The following is a 22,648-nucleotide window of genomic DNA, read 5'->3' on the forward strand; positions in this document are numbered from 1 at the left end:
GGATTTTCTGTTGTATACTTGTCACAGCTTTCTATGACAGCTATGTGCTTTGGGTAGAGACTAAACTGTAAACACATGAAATAAGAATGCTGAGACCAGATAAAAGAGCTTTCCTTTCATTGTATAATAAAGTTTTGCATGATGAGTTTTTAAAAAAGCAAGAACTGGTTCCTAATTACTCTTACAACATCAGAGCAGCAGTAAAGGCAACATTTAGATTCCAGACAGAAACCTGACCCTCACCTTTCCAAATAAACCTCAGCAATACAATCACAGGTCAGCTTGTACTGCCACAACACAGCTAGATACTCCATTGCAGGCCACAATTGTACCCTGTTACACAGCTGAGTTAACAAAGCAGGATCCAGTTGCTGGATTTCAGTAGGCTTTTCTTCATGAAGGCTAATTAAAGCTCCTCCTCCTTTTAGTTTTGACTGCTGGAGATTCACCAATGTCTGAAATTCATCTGTAAGGAAAGAAGAAAAGAATAATTAAAAATGGTGCAACCAAGACCTTATTTAAAAAGAATCTAAACAGAAAAGAAATTCTTGTGCAAAAGTTAACACATTGTTATGATGCCTTTCTTACAAACGATTCAGACTCCAGGAGTAATTTACCTGAACAAAACTCTTTCAAACAACTGGCTCGGAAAACTAGGCCTTGAGCTTGAAGCATCACTGCTTTTATCTTCCACTCTGTAGTGACTGTTTTCAAAATGCAGATCTCTTTCTGCCACTGATCATCTCCAAAGGCCGGCTTCAGCTCTGGGATATGAAGAGCTTTGGAGAGTCTCCTGAGCTGGACAGCAGTTTCCAAGATTCCTTTATCCTGTAAAAGTTGAGTGTTAGTTAAAAAATGTAAAAGAATGGCAACCATAGCCCAGCAATTCGAATGTTTTTTTTCAATTAAAAAAAACATCCAGTGTAATTTAGGCTAAATTTTTGCATTAAGACTGAAGAAAGAGGAGAGGGATGGTGTACACACACATTGACTATTAATGCCAGAAGTTCCCACAAGTCAACTCCAAAAACTAAGGAACTGCCATATTTATTTGTATTTCACCAACCTGTGGAAGGAACATTCTGCTTGTGTCACTGCAACTGAAGAGGAAAATTGGGTTCTCATTGGGGATGGGGAATCCATGACCTTCCAGAAGGTACCGAACTCCCACCAACCTCTAGCAGCAGGCCCTTGATAGGAGCAATAGTTCCCCATTTCTAGTCTAACTGTACTATTTTTAATTGATAAATTATTCACTCCTTGTAACCACTTAGAGGTTAATAGAGAGCTCAGCTAGGAGGGAACTACTGGGCCAAACCAGTTCTGCATGCAATCAGGTGCTCTGCCACTGGCTGCATTCATTCAACACATTTAACTAAGTCAGGTAAAGATCTAGTAAATGCATGTAAACAATATGATAAACTTTAAAATATTAGTTTTTTTGTAGTTTAGCGTATTATACAAATTAAACCCTTTGATCAGTTTATGCTTCCACCAATTGTTATAAGGTAGAATACAACAACCAAGTTAAGGATATTGTATGAATACAGTCATAGAGACACAACCCACCCTATGTGGAACCAGGTCTACCTTTCCAGAGAGGCAGCAGGTGAGTTGTATATTGAAATTTATCTGAACAAGGGACTTTTTAGAAAAAAATATAATCAAGCAACTGAATCTGTGACTGGTATTACTTTGATCAGAAGTGGGCAACCTGAGGCATACAAGACCCCAGGATTCCATTTGCAACCATCCAGGAACTCCCAAGAATATGATCCTGAAATTTGTTTTGCTTTGTTTTTAATTCAATATTAAAGGTAAGAATGGAAAGAGGCAGTCTTTGGGAAGTGCACCACTCTATATCCATCCTTAAATTCTACATCCCCATCCCCCAAATGGTTTCAAACATGGCAATCACAGGCTGTTTATGCGGCTTGACAATGTTCAAGGGTAGAAACAAAAGGGGTTTACTTCCCAAAGGCTTCCCATTCTTGTCCTCCACACATATAACTCTGAATAAATAAATACAGCTGAAAAAAATAAACTTTTTCTGTCTCAATCACACCATCCCATCATCAGGGCCCTCCTGTGGCCCTTGAACATATCATGAGGCTGAATTGCTCCATCATCCCTCTTGATGCTACAGTCCCTTCAGCTCCTAAATAATACCACCCACCTGGCTTCTACTGAACTAACTACTGGAAATTATTTGCAACATTATTAATAGTTTCTCTCTAATTCCACTTCCTACTTATCAATAAACCTGTAAATTTCATGTAAAAGAAAAAGGGGAGTTTAAAGATGAGTAATATATTTTCAAAAATGGGAATCATTGAGTATTGTTTCATTTCAAGAGCTTTTGGACAAGTTCTGTCTGCAGTCAGGCACCTGACAGTCTAACCTGAAGGTAAGTAAATGTAGGCCTGATGGTTTCAACATCAGCTATTTTTTTTCTTTCTACTCTCCTTACCACCTTATCTGATAAAGATTTATACAGCAGCAATTACTCAGCCATTGCTGTGGAGATATAGTGATACAGTGTGAGTGTTGGATTACACTAGAAACTGCTTGTGTGGAGCAATTTGAACTGAAGAGCTCTTGAGAATTCAAAACCTGTACATTATCTTGTGACCTCTAGCTCTCCTGGTATAGATGTTGCCCCAATATGGGTTGTGAAACTTTATTAAGGTATTCTAGAACAAGAGAACATAATTTTTAAGGATTGTTTTAAAAATATCTATGGTTAGTTAAAAGTACATACAAATGCATCATACCTTGAAGGGAAGAGGTTTTCCCAAAGCCTTCTGCAGTTTCTTAATGCTGGTGGAAATACCATCTGGATTAGCAAGAGAAGACTGAATTTGCTGTGACACAGACTGAATATCCTTGGACAACCTTAAAATGGAACAAACAAATATTAATACAAACATTTCAGAGGGGAAGGTTGATCAGTAAATCACCCATGGATGTTCTGTATCAACCTTCCCCAACTTGGTTGAGAATTCTGAGAATTAAAGTCTAAAAAGTTGGGAAAGACTAATATGTTTATGCAGTGGCCTATAATAAGTTTATGTATAGGACACTGGCAGAAAACACATGGAGAGGCAGATTTGTTAACCGAACCTTTGCATTTGAAAGCACTTGAACCATACATGAGCCAACCACACTTTTGCCTAGCATGCTGTGCAAATCCAGATAATCTAGATATTAAAATTATGTTTTAATTTGCTATACGAATCCATAAAATGGGTTTACTATATAAACCCACGTTCAGTTAACCAGGGGCATAGGGCTTCATCTGAACACAGCCTATCTGAAAGGAAAATTCTTGGACAGGATAACAGTACTGTAGAAGATTAGAAAACAGACATACTTTTGCTGTTCATATCCACTCAGAAGCTGAGGAATTCTGCTGATTAAATGTTTCACAACCCAGTGCCAGTGGAGAGACAAGAGCATTAAGCCAGGAGAATCCACAGCCACCATGTCAGATGTTGTCCAAAACCTGTCACGCCACAATAAGCTATGTAATATCTAGAAGCAAGCCAGGAAGAATAAGTTTTTCAAACACAGCAGTATGGCTCAGATGAAGAACTAGTATTTTTGTATCAGAAAATGACAATTTCTTGTTTCTAGGATGACAAGAGCAGAAAGCAGTCTTCCATGCTCACTTCCCTCACATTATATGCCACTCTCAGGAACAGCATTTCCTGTAATGAAGGAGAGAGGCAGGAAATCTTTGTTGTCCTAATGGGACCCTGTATGAAATTCTTAGGTTCCAAGCTTCTCATGACAACAATCCACTAACAAGTAGTCAACTTAGGACAGCAATTGGGACCAGAATTTCCATCGCTAAGTGATGCAATTGTAAAGTGCAACTGCACTGCTTAGCAATGGCAATCCCTGCAGTCCTAGTTGCCATTGTTAACTGAATTCCATGGTTGTTAGGCGAAGCAACTTCCTGCCAGCTTCCCACAACCAAAGTCAGTGGGGAAGCAGGCAGGAAGTTGCAAATCCCAGGCCTGCAAGCACGTAGGTGGCTGCTGCCGGGTGAAGGACAATGGGGTGAAGGGGCGGGGCGGGGAGGGTGCACGAGAGGCGCAGTATGGGTGTGTGAGGGTGTGTGAGGGTCAGGGAGGGTGCATGAGGGGGTGTGCAAGAGGCATGGCATGGGTTGGGTGCATGAGGGGCACTGCGCAGGTCGGGGAGGGTGTGTGGGTCTGTAAAAGTGGCTGGTGTGGTGCAAGCACAAAGGGCTGGTGAAGAGTGCGCAGTTGGGGGAGACTTACCCCAGCGACTTGCAACCTTCCCTGCCGGCTTCCAATGGTTTTCTGGGGAAGCTGTCAGGGAAAGTTGCAAATGGCGATCATGTAATTGCGGGGCACTTCGCAACTGGTTGTAAGTGCAAATGGGTTGCCAAGCACCCAGGTTGTGATCATATGACTGCGGGGTTGCTGGGAAGGCCAGAACTCCAAGGATCGATCGTAACCATTCATTCAGCACCATCGGAATTTGGAACAGTCGCTGACCGAATGGTTGTAGGTTGAGGACTATCTGTATTACCAAAATACAGTACCAAAATACGATACCAAAGTACCAAACCTATGCACAATTTTAAATGAAAGGGTCTGAAACTAATAATTCATTTACTAGGTAGCAAATCTATCTAAGCTATATTAATGAAATTAATTCCAATTCCAGTGTAACTGAACTTTTGAAGAGTGAGAAAAGTATCACTGGAGAATATTGTTACACCAAAGAGAAAGAAAAATGTCTTGATGTTATTAGAAGTCATATATTCTTTATCAGGGTGGACAATCCCAAAGCTCAGCAAGAGGTATATTATGCTTCCAACATGCTTAACACACGTATTCATCTTAAAAATAACCATACCATGAAAGCAAAAATACACTGGAAAAAAATCTGTTTCTGCACCTAACGCCATCATCACATCGTCACCACAACGAGTCCTTGGATTCTGAGACATCAAATTTATAATTTTTTAAAAAATGCAGCCCTTGCCCCAGAAACATTTAGTCCTCAGTACACAATCTGACAAGACAATTGATGCTTTGCTTATATACAAAATGATAGACTTTAGAAGCTAGGCTGTTATGGCAGCCTTTAGGACTTTTTATTTTATATATTTATTTAAAATATTTAATCCTATATGTCTACTTAAAGAAACACTCAAGTAAGTATACTATATTTCTTTCCTCTATAATCCAGGCCAGAAGCACACTTTGTTCTCAGTTGAACTAATTTTGATTCTGCTCTTTAGTGTTTGAGATGAAAAACGTGTACATTCAAAATGTTGCAAGCCCACGATGGCTCCCTTTCTGAAGCCAGATCCAGTGCATGGATCCAAAAGGATAAGGGAATTATCTTCCTATCCATAGTATCTTCAAACAACTTCACAACTTGCTTGGATTGGGCCTAGCAAAGCACAAACCTGCCATATGACACACTCTGTGGTTCTTCCTCAGACACTTTTGATAATGGACTTATTGGAAGTACAATCCTAATTAGATGTAAGAGAATCAGAAGTTGGAGTGTTGAAGCAATTGCATTTCTTTTTGTTTAGGTCCTCCTTAGCATGAACATGATTATTTCTTCGGTTTAGCAATTAATTACCAGTATTTTGTTTCATTCCAACATGCATATGTTTATGGGATTAACCATTCAAAAAGCCACAATACTATGCTCTTTCCCCAATACTCTTTCACACTGCTAAACATTTTTATGCTAGCCTGATTAGCTCCTCTCCACAGACCACCTTTCTCAAAGGTTTCTTCTACAACAATCGTAACATTGATCCTTTGTAGCAGAAGTCCATTCAAACAAGAAAGTATCTAAAAAAGATAATATGGGGAAATCAGCTGAAAGAAAAAAAAAGATAATATGGGGACCTGATGAAGAAGCAAGATAGTTCTTAAAGGTCAAGGATCAGAAAATATCTACTTACTTCATACAATTTCTCATCAGACACAGCAACTTGCGTAGATTTCACCCAATGCAGTACGAAAGCATCCCAAAGTTCAAAAAAGGCAGCAAGACTGGCCACAATAGCATGTGGAAGTGAGCTGTGGTTCCCAGGATCTTTAAGTTCAAGATAAAATTAAACCAAAAGAAAATATGTACCAACATCTAGTACAGGTTGCATTAACAGTACATTATTCAATTCATGAGGAGCAGTTAACAAACACCCAAGATGTCTGCAACCTGTTCTTCTGAATTTTCTGTAGAAAATTAGAAAAGTTTATAAATGTGCTATTCTTTTTCTCAGATTACTAAATGTAGGGCGCACACAACTTGAGCTGTACAATCAAATGCAAGGTATGCAACCACCACTCCTCCCCACCATGCCTTGGGTGCATTTCCTAGAGTTCTTCAAAAGTTGCCACCAAACTGTAATTTTGAATCTGACAAAGGGGAAAAATTATTAGATACACAAAAAGAAATCCTATTAATTGCATTTAATTAATTTAGTTAAAATTAAGCCAACTGCATTTTTTTCTGGGCCCATCCAGTATATTACTCACAAACAAGTGCAGTCCTCAGCCTGAAAAAGTCCACATGCACTCCTGAATAATAGTAATTCCCAGTGGACTAAAATGGGAGTATGCAACTTGGCACTCTCTGTGAATTGTGGACTTCAACTCATACAAGCCTCTACCAAGATCAGGAATTATGAAAATTATGCTTCAAATATCTGAAAAGCAGCCACTTGCCTATCTTTTCCCTGAAAGATCCAAGAACTATGCCATATTGTATTAAAGTTTCTTGGAAGATATTTATTCTTTGTATAGGAAGTCTTGTTGTAATGTATTTTAATTAATATTTATTCTATTTTAATTAATATTTATTCTTTTTACTGCAAACCGCCCAGAGTCGCTCTGCAGTGAGATGGGCAGTGACAAATTTGAAATATAAATAAATAAATGTAAATAAATAAAGAGGTTATTCTAAAGCTGGCTCCATTAAAAACTTCAATATGGAATTTTATAAAGTTAAATCTACTTGCAACTGTAGCTTCTTCATTCATATTATCCATCATAATTAAAAGAAATGGGAAGTTGCTGAATTTTCATTTATGAAAAGTAGAAACATGCTACATACCTTTATGGAACTCTAGAGACACCCTCAAAGCACTAGTTCTTGTTTTTTTGGTATTAATCAAACTTCTTTCAACATAACTCTTTGTCTCCCGGTTCAGAAACAGAATTGCCCTGTAATCACAACAAAATACACAACAAATATCATTAAAATTGTTGGAGTAGGAAACACACAGTCCACAAAATGAATTTCATTATAACATCCATGTTGCACCAATACAACATCAAATCTTCTAAGTTACATTAAAGTGAAATGGACCCTGCAACCAATCTTTAATTCTTAGCAAGTAAGCAAAACAGGAGATTAGAAATGGGAGGAAGTTATTCTTTATATGACAGTCAACAGTAATGAGAAGTGATTTATACATTTTGGAGGATTTATTTAAAAATAGGAATATGCATTCTGTTGTAAAATGATGTGATGGATTCAGACAAGAGCAATGGAACCCTGCATTATTAAAAGTATGAGAATATAGAAAACTGATTATAGATTTTATTGGACATGTTTTACACACAAACACATGCATGCACCCACATATGTGCCTGGTAATGATAAGCTTTAACTCTTCTAATCCAAATAAGAGTGCTCAAACAATTAAACTCACCGATTTGAAAGTGATTTTAGAAGGATAAGTAGCTGATCTGAGTGTTCTACTTCTGTGTCAAAATAGACTGAATTGCTAATCATATCCAAACACTGCATGTTCCATCTTGGATCCATAGGAATCACATGTTCATCTAAAAAGATAAATGGACAGTGAGAAGACTTGTTTGTTTATTTATGATCTCCCTAATAAATACAGTGAGGTAGACACACTGTACTGAATGAGATATGTCTGTAACTATGTACTGGGAATATAGGTAAAAAGTTTAAAACCAGAAAACAAAACAGGGAACAAAAGTATTTACCTGACATAGAGTCAGATAATTACTTCATATGCTTAGTGTCAAAAGAAACAAGTGTTTCCGAAAATATTCTTGTATCACCAAAGTTTAGCTCAATTTATGCTTCACTGAGACTTTCCTTGCTACTAGAGTATTCATAAAGCTGTTATAAAGCTTTAAAAATCCCATTCCCATTTCTTAATGTTTATTATTTTGAAGCTTCAGGAAGAGAATATCCAGAGAATACATACAAAACAGAGTCCAGGGGGAAGGAAGATTGTCTTACCTGTCATATTTGGCTGCAACATCTTTATTACATTACTAATTCCACCTGAGAGAGGGCTGAAGTAGAAATTATTCAGAGATGCAGCACCAGCTTCCAGTTGAGTGTACACAGAATCTGCAGAAAGTAGTAGAATTGTAAGCATAGGCTGAGATCAAGCCCCATCATCTTCAGTCTGTGATATGAGTACAAAGTGCTTCTGTCCACGTACGTGCGTATGCGCAGGGGATGGGGGTGGGGATTCCTTCTGACAGCAGAACATCAGAAGCTGCTCTGAAGGCCACTCCAACCTGCAGGAGATTTTCCTGCTAAGAGGAGAGAGCCAACCCTTCTTGCACAGGATGGAATCGTGGTGCTATTCCACCATTATGCCAAATTCTTCTATTTACTCAGAAAAGAAAGAAACATGCAGCCGTTTTCCTATTGTATCCTTTCTGGAAAGCTCCAATACTGTACATAACTGACAACAAGAATACAGTTAAAATGCAAAATATATGAAAAAGAACAGGTGTGACTCAGACACTGAATTGGCTAAAACCTTTTGTGGTGCGATGCTGGACGAACATCTCTGGTAAGCCTTATTGTAAAATTGAGGACAACCAAAGAACATGCTGCCTTGGTTACCTCTACAAATCAGACCAGAAGGAATCTCAGTGGAAAGCATTCCATTCTTTGGAATGCACGATGGAGGAGGAAGAAATTGCAACACCTCTCTTAGTAATGGTGCTTCAATGTCATGGTCATATAGTAAGGGTGAGAATCTTTTATGGCCTAAACTACACATTTTTATTATAACAATGTTAGGTTGATTTGTGGCTGCCAATGTGCTGACATCATCAGGTGGTTGGGTCTAGAAACTCTGAGGCGAGGTGGAGTGGGGCTCTTGGGTAGTTCATGGCCAAAATGGATTTTGACTTTAAAGAGGGGGGAGAGGGAAGGGGGATACTAAAACTGGGTCACCAAATGCCAGCCACTTTGCTGTTGAAATTAACAGTCTTAGGATGTTTGGGAAGCCATAAATCACCAACTTTTGTTACAGTGAGTGGTTCTACCAATCTCTGCAATTAGTGCATTTGCTGACAGAAGTGATGGTGGAGAGTTGTGGCATTAAGAGGTGATGGAATAGGATGAGTTTTATAAATGAAACCCTGCAGAGTAGAACTAAATTCAAATCTATGCAAGATTCTAAGATTTAGGAAGTGAACAAGGGTAATTAGGTCTGCTATGCTATGGTACAGAAGGGGGTTAGCCTCTTCTAGATTCTATGCCTCTGAATTGGTATGTATTGCAATCTGTAAGTAATGTGCCTGTAGTGAAATTTAGAAGACCCTAGCTAATTCACCAGGAGACCATCACTTTTTAGTTATATGAGTGTACGCTGATGTCATGGGGCTCAGTACAAAAGGAGATATGAGATTAGAATGGCATCCAGATATAGGTATCATAAATTCCTTGAAGACAGAGGACCATGATGCTAGCAGGGATGCAGCTAGAATAAGTAGTGAATCTTTGGGTATCCTTTTCTGCCCTTTGATATATTATATTTATATTCTGCCTTTTCTTTGGGAGTTCAAGGTGACTTACATGGGGATCTTTCCTAGTTTTGTCCTACAACAACCACCCTATAATTTAGTTGGACTGAAAGAAGTAAATGGTCCTAAATCACCCAATGAGCTCAGTGTTTGAGTGCGACTTTGAATCTGGGTCTCAGTGGTCCAAACAACATCTTAACTACTACACCACACTGGCTCATTAGTGCTGAAAACACTAACTTAACCCCTGGTTTATTTTTGGTTTGGTTTTATGCTGTTTAAATCTCTTACCATTCCTTGCAAGATAAGAACAGGTAAAAAACCTCACGCTCCTCATGCTAAGCATCTTTGTCCCTCAAACTTCTCATTTTCCTTGGCTACAGTTTTTCAATCCTCAGCTCCTCTTGGAGCATGTGGCTGAAAAAAGGATCTGATTTCTAAACTACATATTTACCCCTGCAAAGCCCAATAAATCTATTTCACAGAAGGGAGTGCAGAAATGCTTATAAATACACTGTCAAAACACAAACATACATAAATTCCACAACTACCACACAGACCCCTAAACCTTCACAGGCATAAGCAATAAATTCTTCAATAAATTCAGAAAGACATGTACCATAAGAGCCTATAAGCACATTCTCTCCACCCCCTCCAAAGCTATCTGTGACAAAGAGCGGAAAACCTGAAAAGGCAGAGGCAAAACATACCCCGCTAAATCCACCCACTACTGAGCCTCCTTCCCAAAATATACAGGCAACCCCCTCCCCTTAACAGCTCACTCTACTCAGAGACTCTCTACAAAACTTCAGTGGGCATACAGCCACACCCCCACAGGAAAAACTCTCCATTAGAAGTGCTAAGGTTTTGTGATACAATCTCAATAATGGCAGAAGAAATGGAAGGTTAAAAAAAAGACCATGAAGCTTGTGAAATCTTTTTTTTTTTCCTTTTCTTCAATCAAGAGTTCAGTTGATAACATGGGGGAGCTTCAGGTCCTCTCCATAGAGCCCAAGAGCACCCATGTGCTTTGAGACTTCCTTGGTTTTCATGGTTCCCTGTCCCACTTGACCTTTTGATATTACAAAAGCATATTTTGATTAAAGAAAAATGGGAAGCCGGCTTAGAGCAAAGCTAAACGCTGGTCTCTACCATCCTTTATTTCTAAAAGGGCCCCAAAACGGGCCTCATAAGGTTTTTCAGAAACTAAAGAAACTAAAATTGGTTGGCAGCTGTAACTCAGTTCTTTCCTTGGAAGCCAAAAGAGGGAAGAGGGTTTTACATTCTGATACCCAGCTTTGTGACTGGGTATGTCCCTGAGGACATTCATTCTCCTGTGACATGAATGGGCAAGTCCCCCAGCAGCCATTTTGCAAGACCAGCCCCAACATGCCCTCAAATTCCAAATGTATCCACCAGCTCAAAAAGGTCAAAAGTCCCTGCAGTGTAGATTCATAAGATTGCTTTATTTGAGCTGAATGCAATGTGTGAACGTAGCTCTTGAATGTAAGCCATAGTTTACTGCTTAGTATACTGTATGAACTGAATCTTAGTTTAGCAAGTCAGGCTTACTAAACCACACCTGTATGTTTTTAATCTGTTTCCTTCACACATACTCTTTAGGGGAGTTACTTCCACATTTTAAAACTTGATACTGGATATACAAGATGGAACATACTACATTCCTTCTGGGCTCTCATAAATGAAAAGTTTGACTGGAATTTTATGTTTATGACGGAATAAAACTTACTGAATACAGTGAAGATTTACCTTCAAATAAAAAAAGGATAATATCCATCCATCCATCCATCCATCCATCCATCCATCCATCCATCCATCCATCCATCGATACAGGTTCTCTTTCAGGATTACAAGCATTACAACCAGCCTTTCTTAAGCAGAAGGTAAGAGTTAATACTTACCGGACACTTGAGGTAAATTCTTTTTTATCTGATTAAGCCATCCAACTCTCAGTGTCCAGTCCTGATTGGTGGCTTTCTCTATGAATAACTTAACAGCTGCAGAAAGAACCTCCATGTCATCTGCCCAGGACTCATTCATCTCTACTGCAGCAAATTTGAGACAATCTGAATTTGCAGACTGCAGAATTTTCTCAAAGTCACGTATATTAAGAGGAAGCGTCCTGAAACAGAAGTTATGTTTAAAAAAATGCAATACAAAGGAAACATCAACATCTCTATACAAATGCCAAAGGTCTGGGGGAGACATTACCCCTTAATATGGTGACACTAACAGCGGCACACAGAGAAAATTCTCTTCCCCACTGCAATTCCGCCAAATCCTTAACTATATTTTGCATTCAAGCAAAATGCTTATTTACAGTTAAGAAAAAGAAACCCTGATGAGAAATAATGTTTATACAAGGCCAAAAATTACATCCTTCCCAGACGTCTCTGCATGTAACTATCTAGAGAGAAGGCTCTGTCATGCCTACGGCTAACTGCACAGAGGCTTCCAAGCGAGCTAAAACATCACTTTGAGGAAGACTCTGCATTTAAAACTGGACATACAAAGGTCCCTCCTTCAAAAAATTCGGACAGACACAACACCGCCCATTCCTATTCTGAACACTTATCTGAAATGCATGGCACGGGCTCCTTATTTATATAAGGATCCCCTGAAGCAGGACATGTAAGATTAGTCCATGTATTTCATTTTGGCATACGCACTTAACAGAATTAAAATGTGATTTTAAGTACAGGTGATATCCAGGGCCAGTTCTACATTAGGCAGAGGAAGACTGTTATTTCAGGCAGAAGATGCTGAGGACCAATGACAGCAGACTTCTCTGCATCCTGGGTCATCACCACACACTCTTTTGGAGAACTAAGTATCCCATATTCCAAAGCCTATACCCCCTGTCGCTAGAGAAGATCGCTTTCTTTGATTTGAAAATTAGGTCAGTTAAAAATATGTATTTTTCAGGTTTATTGGACTACTCAATAGATGTTTAAAAAGGGTTGGTTGTCATCCTTCCTATTTTGCAGATGGAAGGAATTTGAAGACACCTGTGGGTTCTTGGGAGGGAGATTTAAAGAGGTTAAGGTTTTGTTAAATTATATCCTCCAAATATGGAATGTGTCTGTTTATGAGAAGCCTTAGATACACTTGAACAGTGTGATTATGTACACTTGGAGGATGCTTGTGTAGTAATTGTCAATCCTCAGCCTTTGAATTGGCTTTATTTTGAGAGAGAGGAAAGATCAAGCAGTACGACTCCATTTGGTATAGATTTAATATGTTGTTTTAAAAACTGAGCTATGGTATTTTGTATTAAGATGTAACTCATAATTCTATGTGGTAAAAAATAAACGCTCACCTTTGTGCCATTCCTTATCTTTGTTTCACCTTGTTTTTCTTTTCTTTCTATTTTTGTCTTGTTTCTTTTTGCTATTTGTTCGATTGTATTCCATAGGGTTTTTAAATATATAGCTTTGGCTGAATTGTTTGTACAAGATTTAGAAGTCTTGGTTTCCTGTTTTTGTTTTAAATTGTGTTATACTTTTCTGAGAAAATCAACTGAATTATTTTAAAACAAGAGCGCTCTCTTTCTCTCAAGCCTCAAATAACGTGGAGGATGCTACCACGCACTGGTGCTGAAGAACAATCCAACTGGCTTCTGGAGAGGAAGCGGGGAGGAGTTCTTTCTCCAAAGCCAGCAAATGATCTTCAGCCAGAATTAATTCACCTGGGAGTGAATTCACTTGTCAAATGAAACATTTCTTGCCCACCTGTTGCTTCTTAGATTCACTCTGTTCAGGCAATAGGCTAGGACCTGCCCATCATTGTGAACTGTGGAAAGGAGAGAATCTTCAGCTGCAAACACAGCACTGCAGGCAGAATCTGGCCACAACCCCAAGGCAAGGAGGGAAGTGTCTTTTGTTTCATCTGAATCCAATGCTGAAACGTGCTTCATTATCAAATCCAACACAAGCTAACATATAAGGACACACAAAATATTGCAAAAGAGGGAGGGTTATTTATATGAGCCTTCCTTCTACTGAAAAGTATGAAAAACAAAAGTGCTTTCATTGCACTCTGTGAAAATTAAGCGTTAAATAACATTACTTCTGCACATACACCATTCCTCATTTTCAATTACTTAAATCTATCTCTGTTGACAAATATTATGTTAACGTTCCAACTATAAGGAAGTTGATATACAATAAGTACAATGGAACCTCGGGTTACGAATGCTTCTGTTAACGAACTTTTCGGGTCATGACCAGCTCCGGCTGCAAAATTTTGCTTCGGTTTGCAAACTCCGCCTCGGGGTACGAACAGGATATGCGGCCATTTTCCCTCCCGTGACACGGTCCGCGGCCATTTTCTGCCCCTGACACGTGGTCCGTGGCCATTTTTCCGCCCGACATGTGGTCCGCGGCCATTTTTCTGCCCCTGACACATGGTCGTAGGGAGGGGGACTCTCCCTCCAAGCAATAGCCGCCTCCCTGTTCTCCACGCCAGAACGGATTAACGGTAATTACATTGAACCTTATGGGGAAAGTTCCTTTGGGTTGAGACCAATTCGGGGTGCGACCAGAGTCACAGAACGAATTAAGTTCGTAAACCAAGGTTCCACTGTATCTTGATTATTTTATTTGCTTAAATTTCTTGATGAGAACCGGCCTGACAGTTGAAGGCCCACATTAGATATGACAGCAACAGATCTAAGATTTAAACAGCCCTCATGTTTTTATTAAATGTGAAATGCACTTCAATGGGCTCTGCTATGGAGTAGTGCTACAGGTCTGCCTATTTGGGTATGCATGCATGTGGTGGAAATAAGGCCGCTTTACATCATTTACTCTGGCTCTGACACTATTATTTGGTCTCTAAAGAAACATAGAAGGCTAGCCAGATTTTCTGAATTATAGCCACAGCAACAGCATGAATATATTTATTATTCAGTCTGAAATCCCATTAGATACATACTCATATGTCTGAGACCTAGACAGAGTAGGTCAATTTCTTAAGACTCTAGGAAGGAACAGGGATAAAGTCATGAAATACATTTTAAAATTCTTAGTTGAGACCCTATTCTTACTGTGCCAATCTTATACGCCTAGTTCTTTTTTAAAGTGGCACTCAAGTTGTTTTAAGCAAACTTTGGATGGTACCTAATTTGGGATAAATTTTGAATAAAACAGTTTCTGCTTTGTTGGCTGATGTTTCTGCTCTGTAATTTGATCCATTTTTGTCAGGTGCCTCAGTGTACAGGAGTTAATGTTTGTGAAAACATGGAATACATTTTAAATGAGTAAATTTTGTTTTTCCTCTACAAACCAGACTATGTCTGAAAGCAGAGGATTACCTTTTGGTTGTCTTGTGACTGCTGTGTAGACGCATAAACCTCCCAACATGCTTTATAGAAGCTCTTTGCTAAACCAAGTCCTCGGTGCAACCGCTGCACAATCAGTGTTGCAGCGTGGATCAGAGTTGACAGAGTGTATGTGGAACCTGAAAAGCAAAACACTGCCATCCAGCGAGCACGTACGTGAACATCTATGAATTTTCCCATCTGTGCAAAGCTTTATTTCACTATTTTTATTTAGGAACAATAAACCACTTCATAAAGTTTAAACGAAGATATGAGGAATTTACTAAATACCAGCTGACCTTCAACATTATTTTGCTTGGAATGAACTATCTTCAATCCCCTTCTTTCTGCCTACAGTGGGGCAAAAAAGTATTTAGTCAGCCACCAATTGTGCAAGTTCTCCCACTTAAAAAGATGAGAGAGGCCTGTAATTTTCATCATAGGTATACCTCAACAATGAGAGACAAAATGAGAAAAAAAATCCAGAAAATCACATTGTCTGATTTTTAAAGAATTTATTTGCAAATCATGGTGGAAAATAAGTATTTGGTCAATATCAAAAGTTCATCTCAATACTTTGTTATATATCCTTTGTTGGCAATGACAGAGGTCAAACGTTTTCTGTAAGTCTTCACAAGGTTTTCACACACTGTTGCTGGTATTTTGGCCCATTCCTCCATGCAGATCTCCTCTAGAGCAGTGATGTTTTGGGGCTGTCGCTGGGCAACATGGACTTTCAACTCCCTCCAAAGGTTTTCCATGGGGTTGAGATCTGGAGACTGGCTAGGCCACTCCAGGACCTTGAAATGCTTCTTACGAAGCCACTCCTTCGTTGCCCGGGCGGTGTGTTTTGGATCATTGTCATGCTGAAAGACCCAGCCACATTTCATCTTCAGTGCCCTTGCTGATGGAAGGAGGTGTTCACTCAAAATCTCACGATACATGGCCCCATTCATTCTTTCCTTTACACGGATCAGTCGTCCTGGTCCCTTTGCAGAAAAACAGCCCCAAAAGCATGATGTTTCCACCCCCATGCTTCACAGTAGGTATGGTGTTCTTTGGATGCAACTCAGCATTGTCTCTCCTCCAAACACAACGAGTTGAGTTTAGACCAAAATGTTCTACTTTGGTTTCATCTGACCATATGACATTCTCCCAATCCTCTTCTGGATCATCCAAATGCTCTCTAGCAAACTTCAGACGGGCCTGGACGTGTACTGGCTTAAGCAGGGGGACACATCTGGCACTGCAGGATTTGAGTCCCTGGCAGCGTAGTGTGTTACTGATGGTAGCCTTTGTTACTTTGGTCCCAGCTCTCTGCAGGTCATTCACTAGGTCCCCGTGTGGTTCTGGGATTTTTGCTCACTGTTCTTGTGATCATTTTGACCCCACGGGGTGAGATCTTGCGTGGAGCCCCAGATCAAGGGAGATTATCAGTGGTCTTGTATGTCTTCCATTTTCTAATTATTGCTCCCACAGTTGATTTCTTCACACCAAGCTGCTTGCCTATTGCAGATTCAGTCTTCCCAGCCTGGTGCAGGTCTACAATTTTGTTTCTGGTGTCCTTCGACAGCTCTTTGGTCTTGGCCATAGTAGAGTTTGGAGTGTGACTTTTTGAGGTTGTGGACAGGTGTCTTTTATACTGATAACAAGGTCAAACAGGTGCCATTACTATAGGTAACGAGTGGAGGACAGAGGAGCCTCTTAAAGAAGTAGTTACAGGTCTGTGAGAGCCAGACATCTTGCTTGTTTGTAGGTGACCAAATAGTTATTTTCCACCATGATTTGCAAATAAATCCTTTAAAAATCAGACAATGTGATTTTCTGGATTTTTTTTCTCATTTTGTCTCTCATAGTTGAGGTATACCTATGATGAAAATTACAGGCCTCTCTCATCTTTTTAAGTGGGAGAACTTGCACAATTGGTGGCTGACTAAATACTTTTTTGCCCCACTGTATATACTGTACTGGATCAAGGTCAGGCCAAACTAAACCTAGTCCGGCATTTTATTTACAAAAGTAGCCAGATAGCAGCATCTAAAAGTTCAGAAGCATGCCATGAATGTGAGTGTCTCCAGCATTTAGGCACTGATGTTTCTTTAAAATTATAAATTGAATCTGACAAGAAGTTAAGAAAGAATATCACATATGGATCTGAGCAAGGAATCCCTAAGCATATCATTAATTATGTTTCATTTTTCAGCACCAAAATAAGTAACTAGGTTATGTGCCATCAAGTTGTCGTCATCTCTTCAGCGACCACATAGCTAGATTTTCTCCAGGAGGATCAGTACCCAAACTGGTTCTTCAGGTCTTCCAATGGTATACCCATTGCTACTGCTAGTTGTCTTTTTCTTCTCTTTCCTTCCACCTTTTCCAGCATTATAAATGAACATTTGAGCCTGGTTATTTGTGCTCAAGTGAGAACTCTGAGTTGATTAAAAAATTACACTATGCGCTTTCACCACCTCAAGGTCTTTTTAAAGAGCCCTCAAACATATCTAAAGAAAAGAAAATGTATCTATCCTCTGTCGAGTTATGATGTGCTCATCTCACCTGCTACAGTTTCCTTGACTTCTGTGTGCACAGCTATCAGCGTATCACATATGCCATTTCCCAACAGCCCCAGGCCATGCAACAGCAGCTTCACATCATGAGGATCCAGTGAATTTTCATGAGTATCTCCTGGAATATAGATTTCAATTCCACGATTCCGCATGGCTCGGGATATTTCTCCGTGGGAGGGATCCATTGAAAGAAAAAGTCTATTAACAAGAGCAGAACACCCAGCATCTTATTTTGCTGCTAATATAGAGTGGGAGATAAAGCAGAGAAACAGACAACTCAAGAACCTTACAAGACACATGCCCACGACGCTTAGTGAAGATAATCTCTGCAGTACCTTTTCAAATTGCTCCCCCCACCAATCCAAAACGCTTGTATGTATTTGGTGTGCTTGACACTACAGGCGAGGCTATACCCTCATCTTTGTGTAATTCTAAGCAGGGAGTTAAATTTTTCCATTTTGTTCAGCGTTTAAGATTTTATGATATGACAGTAGTTTTCTGCTCCAATTTCAATAATAACACTGTCCTTAAACTGATGTTTCTTTTAAAATGTGCTATAATCTCACTGACTTGAGAATTGTTATTAGTGTTAAAAGCCTTTTTTTAAAAAAAAAATTAAAGTATTTCTAAAGAAAATATGTACAGCCTCAGTGCTACATGGAAGCTTTGCCTTGCCAGAAAAACAATTCAACGCATCAACTTATTTAAAATTGTCCTTTGCTAAGTAAATAAAGTGCCATGCTCTAGTTGTTGCCTTAATAGGAGAAACCTTTGCCTTTTCACTGCTTTGTTTCTCATGCCAACGTATTGCTTTCCTAATCTGTTTTTGTGCTGGGGAGAAGGTGAAATGTAAATTCACTAATGAAAATGTGCTTCTGTGTTTTTCCAGGATGAATGAAGCCCAACCCTCATATATTTCCAAAGTGACATTTATAAAAGATGGGGGCGTCCCACTGATTTATAGTTTAAAAGGCATTTCTACAAGTGCTCAGAGAGTAAGTACAATACCTGAAATTTGGATGAGGAGTGACACTGGGAGTTACTCCATCTGTCACTCCTCTTTCACTTAAGGTCAGGACTCCCCCGGGTTCAAGCAGAGCGTTCAAGCGGTCCAGCACAGAAGGGCTACAAATTAAAAAGGAAAACCACAACCACCTCAGTGAAGTTATCAAGTGAATTCAAAACAAAATTCACATGGAAACAAAATAGATCTATTTTATTTTTTAAGAAACAGAAATCAGTCACCATTCTTACTCATGTATGGGCCTGTTCACCAGTGGACTTTTATTACTGTATGTACATATATAAAAAAAGTGCACATTGGAGGAATGAGATCCCATCTACCTAGCAAGACATCTGTGATGTTGGGAAAGGGCACCTTACTTCAACAATTTGCACATATGTGCCAGCTTGCATGTGGGGTATGAGCAAATACAAAGTATAGTTTCAGTTTCTTCTATGAAATGCAAGGTAGATCTGAGATCAAACTTGTTGAATAATCTGGCATTCTCAAGGATCATTTGAGGCAAAACAGATTAGGCCCCATATGAATCATTATCCAAATTACACTAGAAATGGAGGGGTTGAGATTGGGAAAGCAGCAGCAAACTCATTATCTTTCTCTTTATCTGCATAGGGATTCAGTTCAAATTCTTCTAGGTCTTTAATTTAGCTAGCTTGGGTCAGAGACAATTAATTCATAGTTCAGCATTATGACGAACAAGACACAGCACCATTTTGCTGTAGGTTTTTTTCCCCTTGGAATAAAAATCTTGTTAGGAATTGGATTGTTATACAATAATATTAGGTAGTATTTTACTTTATGATACCTTTTCTCTTTAACACCAGATTTGTAACTGAGATTCTATGCTTTTTTTATAATGGTTAGTAAAAACAAAATGGCAACTCCTACAGTAATTTTACCTGCAGAAGTTTACATTGTCCATTAGAAGCCAGTCTCCAGCCTCTAAAGCCTGAACCAACATCCCGTCAACCCATTCAAAAGTCCCATGGTTGTGGCTATTCATATATTGAACCACTTGCAACTTGAAGTGCCGAAACTCTTCCACAAGTGTTGAAAACCCTAAAATGAGAGTAGCCAAAGGCTTCAATATTTCTGTGCACCAATATGCCAGCATTCAACATTTTCAAGCATTATACCTAAAAACTGTTACTCATGGAAGAACAATATGTACACTTTGGTTTCCCACCATTCTTATTTTCATTTGAATTTGTAATTGCTAGTAACTAAACTGAAAACGTAGAGTAGTAACATTAGGAAAGAATACTTGTTGTATGCTGCCCAGAGTTGCTTGTTTTGTGAGATGGGTGGCTATATAAATTAGACAAATAAAATAAAACAAAACAAAATAAATATTCTCTTTCAAAACAGTGATGGTTGCCATGAAGCAGCATACAAATTTGGCTACCAAAATAAATAAATACTCAGAACAAGTAAATAAAATATACATATAAGCATTTCAATTATGCCATAAAGCTATCATCTTCAACATGGAAACCTCTGATTAACCTTCCAAACAGTTCTTAAACTCTATATTGTTGAGGCTTCCCCCACACCCACTATACAATAAATAGAACACAGGAATCTGAATGCTTGTATAATCTCTTTATATATTTAAAACGAACAAAAAAAAAAGTATGACTTTCCTGCATACCTGACTTTGAGTAGGAGCTGATCTTGGTATTGAGTCTCTGGACTTGCACAAGCACTCCTTCCAATTTATTCACTAGTTCAATGGTTATATTTTGATTCCCTTCCCCAAGAGATTTGGGTTTGAAATTAAGAATGAAATTGCTCCAGGCACGCAAGACAACTTCAGCATTGTCTGGGCATATGGCGTTGAGGAGGAGGCTGTCTCTTAGAAGGGTGCTGACAACATTCTCCACCTTCTCCAGTAAGGACTTCCATGGCCGGATGATATCAACCTATAGGAGATGTTAATACATCAGTTACAGTTGGATTCTATTGCCATATTACCACTGGAGCTCAACTACTTATTCAGAATGAGTGCTCTGTCTTCCAACAGAACTAACCTGGTGATATTTAGTTAATGATGTAGTTGGCCCTTATTAATTAGCCAGGCAAGGTTAAAGAACAGTGTTAGGTGGGACAGCTTTCGTTCAGAGTTCCCTTGGCAGCCATCATTCCCATCTGCCTTACAGATTAATATAAGCTGATTATTGGGATACGGAAGGCTATTCTTTTTGGTGGAAATTATACAGCCACCCAAGCTAGCAAAAGACATGAACCCAGACTTCTCTGTGAAAAAGAGACTTAGGAAATGAATATAGGATTCCACTAGACTGGTAACATGAAACTTAACACTATAAAAATGTTTTCTGCCATTTACTATTGGATCAGGTTAGGTAAAATAAATTCAAGAATTGCTCTCCAACACTCTTGCCCCAACCAATAAAGAAGAAAGGGAAACTTGATTTAAGCCATTCATTCCTCCAAGCAGACAATCAGCATAAAGATGACAGTTCTAGCCTCCTACTGAAAAAGTAAGCAAAACATATCTCACTCATTATCACACATGTACATAATTTGGGACCGTATGGGCTCTTAAAACCTGCACAAGACCATTTTTCTGCTCCCTCCCCCAAATTCTGACCTAGCTCACACTAGTCATGCCATTGCTTCACCAGCCATCCCTTGGCAGGCTGTCTTTTTTAGTGGACCCCGCCCCCAGTTTAAAAAATTACCTGTCTCTGCTCTATTCACATATACAAAGGGAAGTCCTATTTATATTAAACCTATTTTCATTTACAAATGAATAGGAGATGCAAAAATAAAAAAAAGGTAAACACTTACTTGCTCAAATCCACCTAATAGCTCTGTAGTATCCATAGAACTGTTCATTGGCATAATCTTTAACTGATGGCCTGTTAGATATGCCAGTAACTGAAGCAGGCTGGTCTTGCCAGCAGCAGCCGGCCCCACCAATATTACCATCCAGCTCATATGTACACATTTCATGATGGCTTCCAAGGGCTGAAGTGAATGGTGGAGAAGGGACAGATTTCTGCCCGGAGGGGGGACATAATTGGCACGGGAGAGGACTGAGTAGCCAACCTTCAGGAGAAACAAAAACACCATTACTTTCACATGTATACAGGGAGAAGGATAAGGGTAAACAAAACAATACTAAAGTAGTAATGGTCTTTATTTCCTTTCACCTGAATGTCGTAAGGAGTGATGTGGAACTGTTTGCTTCCCATATATGGATTACAATTCTGCCCAAAAATGTCCTTGAACAGAGACACTACCTAAATAGACAAAAAAGAAGCAGCCAAATCACATTCGTATTGAATATCCTATGTTCAATTTTTTTTCCTGCAATCTTCCCATGAACTATTACAGAATGCTTTCACCCAAAACTTTTCTTCCCTGAAAGGGCTGTATGTAGTCCTGGTGCAGACATTCAAAATTACCCGATTCAAGGTAACGTATCTGCCCAACTTTAACACTTGGGGTTGTTTATTGCTACAGATGTTCTACAGCTTGGAGACTAAAGTCTGACTATGCTCATCTGAGACTAGCATCTGAATTTTAACTTACATAGAATTTCAAAGGTTGATTTGTAAAGATCTAGGGAGTTGCATAATCTGTAAGTTATCCACTCAAGGGCATAACTCAGGTAAGTTGCCAAATCTTGGGAAGAAGATAGATGAGATATCAATCACCCTGTCATCAGATGAAGTTTTGGAAGCTCCTTGATCCAAGTGGACATACACCTGAATATATACACAGAAACATGCCTACATACATATGTACTTTCTCCTTTCACTAGGAGTAGGCAGCCTGGAGACCTCCAAATGTTTTATTTCTTTATTCAGGTTATACCCCGCCAATCTACTAAAGCTGTATCTAATAATATTTTTTTTAAAACTAAAGCTGAAAG

The 22,648-nt window shown here is 39.1% G+C and overlaps 1 protein-coding gene across 1 annotated transcript in view; it reads right to left on the bottom strand.

Annotated features, from left to right (window-relative positions):
- The window catches only part of MDN1 (midasin AAA ATPase 1), a 128,022-nt gene that overhangs the window by 57,740 nt on the left and 47,634 nt on the right, over window positions 1–22,648 (bottom strand). The window contains exons 41-57 of the mRNA XM_007421800.3: window positions 21,924–22,013; window positions 21,559–21,819; window positions 20,399–20,669; window positions 19,647–19,806; window positions 18,732–18,848; window positions 17,713–17,921; window positions 15,151–15,296; window positions 13,568–13,770; window positions 11,738–11,958; window positions 8,287–8,400; window positions 7,721–7,853; window positions 7,120–7,229; window positions 5,966–6,099; window positions 3,374–3,534; window positions 2,775–2,895; window positions 618–828; window positions 244–466 (exon numbers count right to left, since the gene is read on the bottom strand). Of these exons, the coding sequence (XP_007421862.2) occupies window positions 244–466; window positions 618–828; window positions 2,775–2,895; window positions 3,374–3,534; window positions 5,966–6,099; window positions 7,120–7,229; window positions 7,721–7,853; window positions 8,287–8,400; window positions 11,738–11,958; window positions 13,568–13,770; window positions 15,151–15,296; window positions 17,713–17,921; window positions 18,732–18,848; window positions 19,647–19,806; window positions 20,399–20,669; window positions 21,559–21,819; window positions 21,924–22,013 (2,885 nt within the window). The remainder of the gene's footprint in view (window positions 1–243; window positions 467–617; window positions 829–2,774; window positions 2,896–3,373; window positions 3,535–5,965; window positions 6,100–7,119; window positions 7,230–7,720; window positions 7,854–8,286; window positions 8,401–11,737; window positions 11,959–13,567; window positions 13,771–15,150; window positions 15,297–17,712; window positions 17,922–18,731; window positions 18,849–19,646; window positions 19,807–20,398; window positions 20,670–21,558; window positions 21,820–21,923; window positions 22,014–22,648) is intronic.

The sequence above is a fragment of the Python bivittatus genome, unplaced genomic scaffold (genome assembly GCF_059951505.1).
Source record: "Python bivittatus isolate LINGU-HERP-01145 unplaced genomic scaffold, Pbiv_v1 ctg000020_np1212, whole genome shotgun sequence".
Lineage (NCBI taxonomy): Eukaryota > Metazoa > Chordata > Lepidosauria > Squamata > Pythonidae > Python > Python bivittatus.